Consider the following 11,545-nt stretch of genomic DNA (forward strand, 5'->3'; position numbering starts at 1 on the left):
TTACACGGGCAAGATGGATTATACCGGCACCGCGCCTACGCCGGATACCAGGCGCTGTGTTGTATGGATGGGTGTGGGTATTTTATGGGTTCATGCATGAGGTCTCCAACCTCGATTAGGGATTGTTGAAGTTGTGTTATATTCCTACAGAATTAATGTAATTTTCCCTATATATTTAAAAAAAAAAACATAATACATACATTTATAGAAGTTTATTACCTATTTTTCGCTTTGCGAAAGAAATCCCTTACTGAAAAGTTGTACATAAATTAAAATCTATATTGAACGATTCTGCTTAAGAATTTTCCTTGAAATCCTTGATTCAAATCGGCTTTTTACTTCCCCCTCTTTCTTTCTTGAACCTTCAAATTACTTATTGGCATATTGCATTTATTATTATATTCCTCTAATAGAGTTTGGTGACTGAGCGGTGCTGGAACTGTGATATTGCGAGCTCATGATCTGAACGCAACTGTAGTTGCTAGCTGTTCCAGACCTACTGGTGATTGAATAGGAACTCTTGACTGACTGAGGAGAACATTTGGTGGACCATGCGCTAGAGTCGTCGTTTGTTCCTAAACTTTTGTAGAGAACAATTGTTGCATTTGGTTATTGTCGTGGATGTCAAATTGCTAAAGCGAAGTTACACGTGCAAAATTGTGCACGTGTGTGATGATTCCCTACACTCAATTCATATCCAGCCAGCAGTATGGCTCGGTGGTTGCGTTTATGTTAAGCACCGAAAGGTTACCGGGTTCGATCCCATGCTAATCTTTAATGCTGCTGGTCACACTTGGATATTTGTGACTCCAAGTCGATCGTTTCCTATCAAGTCGAGTTTGCCAATTTACCCGATTTCATCGTTAAAACGGTTCCTCCATCAAATTGGCAAAAACCATCACCAAAAAAAAAACCAAATTTAAAATCTAAATCCATATTGTGCCTATGGATTAATTAATTGTTAATTTCGTGTTCCTCGGCCTCTCGAAATACAGTGATTTATGTAATAAAAATGCTGCAATGTTTGCAATTAATTGTCTAGGAAGGCGCATTGGGGTTTACCTGTTAACCCTTCCTGGTATATATCTATGTAAATAAATAAATATCAAAAGAGCTTTTTTACAAGTTATTTAACAATTTTTAGCTTTTACATATTAACTATTACATAAGAGCAGTGGCGTGCAGTGAAATTCTTTCTCTGTTTGAGGTACAACCTAACTTAATGTGCGCGAGCAGGATTCAAAGGGAACAGCCTGTTCCTCTTGTATCCTGCTCACGCACATGAAGTAAGGCTGTACGACAAAAAGAGAGAGAGAGAGTTTCACCGCACGCCACTGCATAAGAGTTAATTTTCTGTAAAAATGGACTGTAGAATAATTAGGTGCAAGTGAGTATAAGATGCGGTTCGGTGATTACTGGTCACAAAGGACTCGTCACAAAGTCACTAAAATCTCTATAACGAAACACCTGGCAGCCGAAAATTCCATCATACTAACGAGAACTTGAGTGCCAAATATTGTGTATTCGCGATCTCCATGGCAAAAATTGTCTTTGTGACGAATAATCCAATTACCATAAGATGCTACGCAAGCCTTGAAAATATCTAATGAAAAAATAGTGAATGGACTATTTAATATGAAATTATTGAATATTTATGGTGAAACTATTTATGGGAAACTGCTACTTAAATATTAAAATTAGTGTTATTGAATTGTCTCTAAATTGAAGCTTAAATTTTATTTTCATTAGTTTTTAATTTATGGACAGAATTAGCGGTGTTTGGACGACTAGGACTGTTTTGACAGTTGTAACATGCGTAGTGTGTGGTTATTTCCATCAACTTCTATTATTTTTTCAATTTCATATTAATAATAATTCCATAGGTCAATAAGTCATTTGAAAATAATTCAGAAAACCGCACTACCGAAAGCTAAACACTAGAATGTCATTTATGTGCGAGGTTAGGTTACTATTGTTGGGAGGATTACGAATACACCGACGACTCCCTCATGCCACTCCTCACTTCTCAACTGCTCAGTTACAGTTACCAAAACTGACTCCTGTCGTCAATCCAGATAAAATCACCCAGATGGATATCGCTCTGGCTCAACCAGTACGCTCATCGAAACTTGACGAATTGGAACTGGAAGACCCGACACCAGAGTCACTGTTGGCTCCCACTGATGAAGATTTATCATATTATGGTTCTATTCAGCCCACGTTTAACTTCGCAAAATACGTCAATCAATCAGAAACACTCCAAAACTTCATAAAACTAGGTGTCAATTTGCATAAGATTGAAAAGAACCCCAAAAACATAGAGCCATTTCTCCATTTGGACTTCGAAAGGGATGTTAAAAAATATATCACATTTCTGAGTGATTACATTCAATCGGATTGTTTGGGTGAATTCATTTCGAAGAATCCCCAGATATTTTTTCAAGATATGGACAATTTGCAAACGAGAATAAATTATTTGGAATCAAAGAAATTTACTATTGATATGATTAAAAGAATCGTTTCAAAAAATCCTTTTTGGTTAATGTTTAGGTAAATTTTAAAATGTCTCGATTTATTATACTCTTTTTAATGTTTTAAATATATTGTGTTCATTTCATTTTTTTAGCACAGTGCAAATCGATAGAAGATTAGGAATGTTTCAAAATGAATTCTCACTTACTGGAGATGAAGTTCGATTATTAGTTACCAAACAACCTAGATTAATTACGTTTTCCATGCATCATATAAAGGTTAACACTTTTTCTTTGAGAGAAGAAATGGGATTCGATGTAGAAGAATTAAAGAAAATGATATTAGATAGCCCCCGAATATTATCTCGAAGTAAGTAAATTTTTTTTATAATCATTAGATTTAATTGAACTATGGAAATACAATTAATTTTTAAAGTCATGATCTACAATCTACTAATTGTCATAATCAAGTTATAAAATAACAAACATACTTTTTTAATATTATTTTTATATCACACCAGTAAAAAATACATCCACCCTCATCAGAGATTACAAAATTCATTTTTAAATCACATGTGATATAATATTATCATGAATGTATTTGTGTTTATTGCATTCCCCGATAACATTTTAAATGTTGCATCAATCTTAAAAGATTAAAAAAATTATAAATTTTTGTAAAAGCTACATACATAATGTTTCAAACTAGTTTGGTTATCTTAAAATTTGAACCTAACAAAATATAGAATAATTATTGCGATCAATGATTTATTTTATACATTTCACACTTAAATAAATTATATAAAACAAGTTAACAAAGTAAAAAGCATGTTTTGCATCCTAACTCTGTCGATTATTAATTATTTAAATTTTTTTCATTTTTCAGATAATTTATCAATTATAAAAACTTTCAATTATATTCATTCAGTGATGAAAATGTCTCATGCGACTATCGCTTCTATGCCATGTGTATTGACACAAAAGGTGACAAAGGTAAAGGAAAGACATTCATTTTTGGAAAAACTAGGACGAGCTCAATACGATTGCAAAAAACCAAATTACGTCAATTTAATGTGTCTGGTTTCCTTCAGTGACGCAAATTTTTGTCATGAAATAGCAAAGTGTACTTTATCAGAATATGATTTGTATTTGAAATCAATATAGTTTAATAAATAAATAAAGTGTATTAAATAGCTTTTTCGAGTTGTAATTTTTGCATCGCTTTTACTGAGTGGTAGAATAGAGCGTCTATAATTGCAGCTGCCGTGAAGACTCCGCCAATTATTGCACACATATTTGTAGCAAAATGACCCAGAGACCTAAAAGTGCACATTCGTGTATATGAAATTGGCGATTGGATTAAACTCAAGATATTTTATAAATATATTTACCTTTCTTTTTCTGTATATTTTACCATCAAAGGCGATAACTCATAGCTGAAGAAAGCTCCGGGCATACCTGACTCGCCGCTCAATGTTAAAACAGTTTTTTGATGTTTCGTCACAGAAAACTGATTCGAATATAAAACAGTCTTATCGAGCTTTACGTACATCGCTGGAATTATTTTAAAAAAGTATTGAAACATTGTGGCACCTGAAAATAAAGAAAAGCAAATTATCCATCATTTCTAAATTTTACTGTTTAAATGTGAAATACATATATATACCACACGTTCCGTTTTTAATGAAATACTTTGGTTCTGTTTTAAAAAAAGGGCATTAATAAAAAATGTCCAATGTTACAGATCATAGGAATTATAGAACGCATAGGTTACAATATATTCGAAAGATATCAGGTTGACTTAATACTGTTTAAATTTGTCCTTAAACTCCTGATATTTATAGCTTTAAGATCACATAATGTGAGCTATTTTCTCCAACATGATTCGCTGTGAGGCCAAATAATGGACTTAATTTATTCGAAACTATCGTTTACAGAGGAAAGGAAAACTTAAAATACCTCGCTAAGTGGCTTTAATAATTTGAAAGAGGCAGGAGGGATTTTTTTGTCAGAAATTGGACGAAGTCGCTGTAGAAATATAGCATAACTTGTACTATCCCGAATCGAGGTCGATGATCTCATCTACTTCTTAAAATAAAAGTCGCACAATGATATCATCGAGTTCCTGTACAGCAAGCAAAGTCAACCTTGGCCAAAATATTTTCATCCACACAAGGGCAAAGATAAACTCGCTCCAGATAAACAACCTCGAGTCCAAAAGAACCCCCGAAAGCATGCTTTCATCATAAAGCTACGCATTACACAACCGACAAGGATAAAAACCAGAATGATTGAGATTCTGGAGTCAGCCTGCCCACTCCTCCAAAGTCGAGCAACTACTTTCTTCGCCATACAAACAATAACACATGTATCAACTGAACAATAAAGATCCTCTTAAAAACTCAACTGAGTTTCCATAGGCCGGGAAATCTAACCATCCATCCTTTTATTAATTTTGTCTGTAGTAGTTGACCTCTCGAATTGTAAAGTGTGAGTAAAGTCAGCCTAAAGGTTGCAGAAATGAAATAAAATACTGAAATATATAAAATTACTATAATCTAATATATAATTTCAAAAGAGACTTTGTATGTTTGTTTGGTTCGTAGACGTGACGTCATCAAAGAAACCAAAGTGTCTATGCTGACGACATTATATCGTTGATTATATATTTTTTCTTCAATTCGAATAAATTCAATAAAAAAACGAATTAATGTTTACTACTATATAAGCCAGAGCATCGTAACCTGTGCACCGCGGTAATATGTGTTCTCCGTGTGAGGGAGAAAACCGATGTTAGTTAATGTTTGTCCCTATGCATATAAGGAATAACTAGCGACTGCCGATGAAGTACTATGCATGTACGTAGCTGACAAACTCTACGAGTCGTAAACAATGTGTGCCGCCAATATCCAGAGGTTACGCTGCTTTGATATAAGCATTGAAGTAGAATGGGTAGAAGCGCTCTCAGCTTCCAAAAATGTTGCTACTAAAACTCCGTACAGACGGAGATTTCGACTGTTTTTCTCAGTTGCAGTAGGATCTCTTTGAAATAGGCTCTACTAGTGAAATTGTGTGGTAGTATTAGTTCGACAAAGTCCGAACATCTGTATGTGCACGTGCTAGATGTTCGGACCAGCCTCACTCATTGAAAAACAGTTATTATTACTTTATCTACATTGAATTAGTATGCATAGAATTGCTCTCAGCCCCTAAAAATGTTGCCACAAAAAATCCGTGTGCCCGGAGATGTCAGCAGTTTTGTCCAGTTGTTGTAAGGGACGATCACTTCCACGAATTTTTTTTCCTCACTCTTTTGTCACTCTTCTGACTTTCCGTCTCTCTCTTCGATGGCTCGCTTTTAAGCGATACTTTTGTTAGGAATGACTATTCTATACATTATACTTCAATGGATATAAGCCATTTGTTTAAGCGATTTATATTACAGACTTTTTTGTGAGCGCGCGGTACAAATTCGATAATGTGCAACGTTATACCGCGCAATATCGCCCAGACAGTTACGGGGACAAATTGAAAGCGATTCAGCTAGATTAGGAGTTTTTAGAGTCGCGATCAATATAAGGATAATAATTTGGTTACGTGATTCCTGAAAAGATATAGAAAAATAGCACATACACACAAATAGCAGATGTTGTCGGTACAGCCATGGCCGACTATGAACGTGATACGACACAACAATGGCGGCTATCTTTCGATGCGTGTTATAACCGCGGAGTTGTATTCGACGGTAGGTGGTAAATGCGTGGTGGTTTGGGCTCACTACGATTACAGCATTGGAAGTACAGGTGACAGTTGGGGTATAAGAGAGTAGAGCAAGAGCAAGAGCAGGAGCTGTCAAAATGCCGATGGTGGGAGGCAGTTACGGGGGCATCCCCAGCTCGGCAGCCCCGACTTGCTTCGACAAAATGAAGCTGGGTTTCATGATCGGCTGCTGCGTCGGCATGGCCAGCGGAGCTCTCTTCGGAGGGTTTTCTGCATTCAGGTTAACGTTGCAAATTTAAACCTTTGTATTACTCGGTGCATTCACATATCTAACCGCCCTTTATCTAATGCATTCAATTACCTCTTTAACCTATATAATCATTTTGACATTTACTCCACTAGCTGCTAGCGAACGTATCAATCCAAATTTGAACTCGTACTTTTTTTTTATTGGAACATATGTGTTTCATACAACGATGAAATGTGCAACTTCTTTAAAGGCCTATGTAAATAATAAACTTATTGCAAGTTGAATCATATTCATTTTAAAATCTATAGCCAAATATAAGATAACGTCGCGTTTTATCAAATTTACATACAAAAGTCAAAGTACTGAACTTGTCGCCCCTAAATTGACATAATTACAGATAGTAAGGTATTGAACATAGCGATAAGGAATATGAAAGATATTGGAAAATAAACTAACATGACAATTTTACACCAGTATTTCAAAAATAAAAGGTATATTGGTACATGTACACACTTACAAATACACTGGTTGCGTACTGTCACTTTACTACAACTGTTTGAGACACCTAGAGGCCATTTATGTAACTACCATGTATTTGTGTGTATACTCGATGCGTATGTACCGGTGTGTTTTATACATAGAATCGCTATCAGCCTCCAAAAATGTTGCTACAAAAACTCTGCGCAGCAGAGTTTGTTCATTATTTGCTAAACTTCGTCTCTCTTCTGACTTTCCGTCTCTCTTCGATGGCTCGCTTTTAGACGATACTTTTGTTAACAATGACCATTCTATGCATTCTACTTCTATGGTTTTATACGATAAATAATCCAATATTACCGATAGAAATTCCTATAGCATATCTTTACTTGCGTCTATACGAGCAGGATGTAATGAATTCACTGACTTCATCTTTATTCGCAACAACGTAAATACAACGAATGGAAATAGAGAAATTTCCACAGACTAACAGGAAAAAATCTTAATTTCAACAGCCCAATGAAAATATAAATTAAAACTAGTGGAGTAGATGTTCAAACAAAATAAATCAAGATGTTAAAATGACTAAAATTATTTTGTATTGATAATTAGGTATGGCGCCAGAGGTAGAGAATTGGTTCACACCGTTGGAAAGACTATGATACAAGGTGGAGGTACTTTTGGAACATTCATGGCCATCGGAACCGCAGTACGCTGTTGACGAACCGCATATACGTGTATAAGACTGTAAAAATTGGCTTTACGTGTTATTTGTTGAATACTGCCATCGTTGTTGATATGGCGTTCGAACATATTGTAAAATAATATACATAGATTTATAATTTATTCCATACACATTCAACTGTTGGCATTTTTTTGTTGTAATGTAGATGTGCAATAAAAAATTACGATTAGTATACTCGTTTTACTTTTTTAACACAATTAAAATGATATGTAAATGGTAGTAGAAATTTTATATGAATTTAGAAAATATGAACGTACCCTCAGTTGCTACACTTGTCGTACCGTCCAAAGGGCTGCTAGTGTCCCCCAAAACGGTGGGTCCAAATGACAAATGCCTGATGGTGTGCGTGGTGTTAAATGCCGATGATGAATATGGCTGAACGTCATGTACATGAATGTGATTTATAGTAAAACTTTTCCCTGGAGCTATGTGAAAACTTCCCTCTACCTGATTGCCAAAAGTTGTAAACATTAAATGTATGCATATAAAACCTAATTGAATTCAATGATTTGATAAATCTTACTCTGTTCACTTGTAAATAACCGTATATTTGGCAACCTTCTTGAAATGCAGATTTTAATTTCTCATTTTCATGCTCGTTTTTGCACTGAACGTAATCTTCGAGTTTCACAGCCCATTGTCTTTGACGGTATGCTTCTTTAACATCTTCGCAAGTATTACAGCATCTGCAAAATATTACCATTTTAATTTGTAAAATACTTTACCTAAATATTGGATAAATAATGAAAATCCTAACTTTTCGGATGCACCGTAACAACTGCCGCACTCGACTGCAGTAGTTTCATTTACAGGTTTCTGAAAATGTTAAATGAAATATTACGCCAGTTCTTTGCATAATAACATTTAAAAAAATTTTATAAATTGAAGATTCGAGCAAACTGGTTCTAGTAGTGTGTAATTTATATATTAGTCACGCAAATGCTGTTTTCTTTTCGCAATTTGACGCTAGATTAAGCATTGAAAAGTTCTGTGACGATTTTATTGATAAACAAGATTGAGGTTATAAAAAAAAAAAACAAAGTCGTGGCACAAGATGTTATTACTGAGGATTTCTTCTTAGCTCGAAAATATTTTTAATCTTTGTCTTTTCATTTAAAAATTCAAAGATATGTACATATGTAAGTCTAAACAACAGTCTAGCCCCAAATAAACTGACAATATCAACACAATTATTCAAATCAAACTTTAAATGCACAATTTACTGGCAATAAGGAAATATCAATGAATAAATTTAAAAGTTATGTTTTACTATTTCAGCTATGTCTTTTGAAGTTATAATAATGTCTTCTTTTTTCGGATCTTCTATTGGATGACCCTCTAAATTCAGTCGTCTTTTATAAATATTATGGTCAATTTGTAAATGCTGTTCTCCCGATGAATCCATAGCATCCAAAGCGAGATCTAGAACAAAAAAGTTAAATTAATTTCGACAAAAATATTTAAAAAAATACATATTATATGTAACTTCAAACTGAATACTCACAGTCGCATGAAATTGTTGGAATAACAATGTCTAAATTAATTTTTAATTTTGAATCTCTAGATGTATCTACAAATAGTTCTTCTTCTACATTGGGCGAAAGAAAATCCTTCAATTCTGACACGAACAACGATATTATAATTACGGTACTTATGATTGTAACTGTAAATATAAAAATGCTATTAGTAACACTGAATATACACAAGGTAAAGTACATGAAAAATTAATAATCCTGACTAGTAGCTCCAGAAAATGTTTTAACTTTGAAGTCTTCGGCAGTTTTAGGATATGCATCGAACTGACGCAACTTATCGACTACATTCGCCATATTTAAAGCGATTTAAAACTAAACTTTTAACATTTGGTTTCCTATCACACAAGAAGCGGTACGTTGACAGTCAAACGTCAACAGTTCCAGTTGCCAGTAATCAAACGTGGCGGTCGTAAGAGCAGTATACACTACCATTCTCCGGGTTTTATTTATTTATGACAATTTAAATTTACATCCATTTCTACTGAAATAGTAAATGTTCCTTATTTTCATTAATACATTTACATTAAATTCTACCTTTTTATTAATAAACTTATTAAATTATAATTAAAAAAATGTAAATCTTACAGTGAATTATATATTTCACAAATACTGTTAAATAATTTCCATTTAATGGTTGCTATACCAAATTTGAATTCCATTCAGTAAATCATAACTTACAATTGATATTTACTTATTAAAAATATGATAAATCTCGGTAAACTTTTTTCATTACATTAGACTAGTACGTAAGTTCATTAGTACTTGTGTGTAAGAGTAGACTTTTTTGACAGAAGTTAGATACATATATCTGTTTTTATATTTAAACGTGGGTATACTAATTTGAATAATGGATAATTTCGTCCTCATTTTTTTATTATTTTAAGCGCAGATAAAAATAATTTTATTTATTTATTCATTTCTTCCAGATCTGGAAACATAGGTGTTCATATGTTACATGTACACATACATATGTATGGTATGTGTATAATCGATTCGTCTAATGTCATAATATCGTATAACGAAACCCTCAATGTACATATGTATTATATGGTAATTGGATTATTAGTCACATCACGATCGCCCAAAAGGCATCGTTAGTATGATGGACTTTTCGGGTACCAGATGTTCCGTTATAGAGATTTTAGTGAATTTTGGGCGAGCGCTTTGTGACCAATAATCACCGAACCGTATTATATTAGTACTGGTGTTGTACCCGATGAAATATCATTGCATGGGTGTTGGCATATTAAGTTGGCATATTGAAGTCATCAATTCACGTTTTATAGTTATCGAACTCAAATTACAGTTATTAACAAACGTTGCAGTTAATGAGTTTGTTGATAATTTTAGCAAATCGTGACGGAGCAATTTTTTGCAAAAAACAACGCCTATAAATATGGCCCATAGACCTAACAGTTTCAAAACTTATTTTCATACTATTGATATTATTAGAAACTAGTGTTGTACCCGATGAAATATCATCGCATGGGTGTTGACATTAAGTTATTAAAAAAAAATTTAAATTAAAAAAATGTGTCGGTTCTGTGCTCGATCCGCACTCGGTCGAATTTTTTCAAACACCTTTTACATATATTTAATTTAATATCTAATATGAAAACAAATTTAAAAATTACCTACCTACATACCTATGTATGTACATATAAACAATATAAAACACCAATAGAAAAAAAAAATAATAAATATTCAATAGTTGGCGCTAAATGTTCAGAGACTTTTATTGGCCGTCTATTGGCCTAGAGGAAAAATTGGTAGCAAACAGTATGTATAGAAGTTTTTTTCCTTTGTTATTATATTTGTACGTTTTGTTGGCAGTGTTTTAGCTGTGACGTACATATCTATGTCGAATCTAAACGACTATTATAGTACGGCGAGCTTTATCTTACACAGACACACAGAATAGCGATATTATATATATGTATATATATATATATATATATATATATATATATATATATATATATATATATATATATATATATATATATATATATATATATATATATATATATATATATATATATATATATATATATATATATATATATATATATATATATATAATGCATCCAGAACCAAGCTATACCAGAAGGATGGAATAACGCAACTATCATTTTAATACACAAAAAAGGCGACAAAAGCGATATCAAGAACTACCGACCCATTAGTCTACTTTCAGCGGTCTACAAGCTATTCACGAAGGTTATTACAGAAAGGCTGAAGAATATCCTCGACGAGAACCAACCTATAGAGCAGGCAGGGCTTAGGGCAAATTTCAGCACAATGGACCACCTCCAAGTAGTTGGCGAACTAATCGAGCGCGCCAACG

General features: G+C 33.4%; 3 protein-coding genes across 4 annotated transcripts in view; 2 read left to right on the forward strand and 1 right to left on the reverse strand.

Moving 5' to 3' along the window:
• The window catches only part of LOC143916171 (transcription termination factor 3, mitochondrial-like), a 143,587-nt gene extending 139,920 nt beyond the window's left edge, over positions 1-3,667 (forward strand). Inside the window, exons 2-4 of one of the 2 annotated variants that reach the window (XM_077437123.1) lie at positions 2,045-2,550; positions 2,627-2,841; positions 3,358-3,667. In XM_077437123.1, the coding sequence (XP_077293249.1) occupies positions 2,090-2,550; positions 2,627-2,841; positions 3,358-3,635 (954 nt within the window). In that variant the 5' untranslated portion in view covers positions 2,045-2,089 and the 3' untranslated portion in view covers positions 3,636-3,667. Of the gene's footprint in view, positions 1-1,759; positions 2,551-2,626; positions 2,842-3,357 lie in introns of those variants that run through there. The other variant, XM_077437122.1, reaches the window with a different exon arrangement.
• On the reverse strand, positions 2,816-9,625 carry LOC143916170 (endoplasmic reticulum-Golgi intermediate compartment protein 3). Its single transcript, XM_077437120.1, has 8 exons — positions 9,402-9,625; positions 9,168-9,326; positions 8,934-9,085; positions 8,421-8,479; positions 8,187-8,349; positions 7,921-8,110; positions 3,863-4,064; positions 2,816-3,790 (listed from the first exon to the last, which is right to left on the reverse strand). The coding sequence occupies exons 1-8, from the start codon at positions 9,490-9,492 to the stop codon at positions 3,658-3,660; spliced, it is 1,149 nt and encodes a 382-aa protein (XP_077293246.1). The 5' UTR covers positions 9,493-9,625; the 3' UTR covers positions 2,816-3,657.
• LOC143916172 (reactive oxygen species modulator 1) lies at positions 6,161-7,933 on the forward strand. The gene is made up of 2 exons (XM_077437124.1): positions 6,161-6,471; positions 7,531-7,933. Exons 1-2 carry the CDS (start codon positions 6,329-6,331, stop codon positions 7,637-7,639), a joined length of 252 nt encoding a protein of 83 aa, XP_077293250.1. The 5' UTR covers positions 6,161-6,328; the 3' UTR covers positions 7,640-7,933.
• Positions 9,626-11,545: the final 1,920 nt, after the last annotated feature.

Source organism: Arctopsyche grandis, chromosome 8, assembly GCF_051622035.1.
Source record: "Arctopsyche grandis isolate Sample6627 chromosome 8, ASM5162203v2, whole genome shotgun sequence".
NCBI lineage: Eukaryota > Metazoa > Arthropoda > Insecta > Trichoptera > Hydropsychidae > Arctopsyche > Arctopsyche grandis.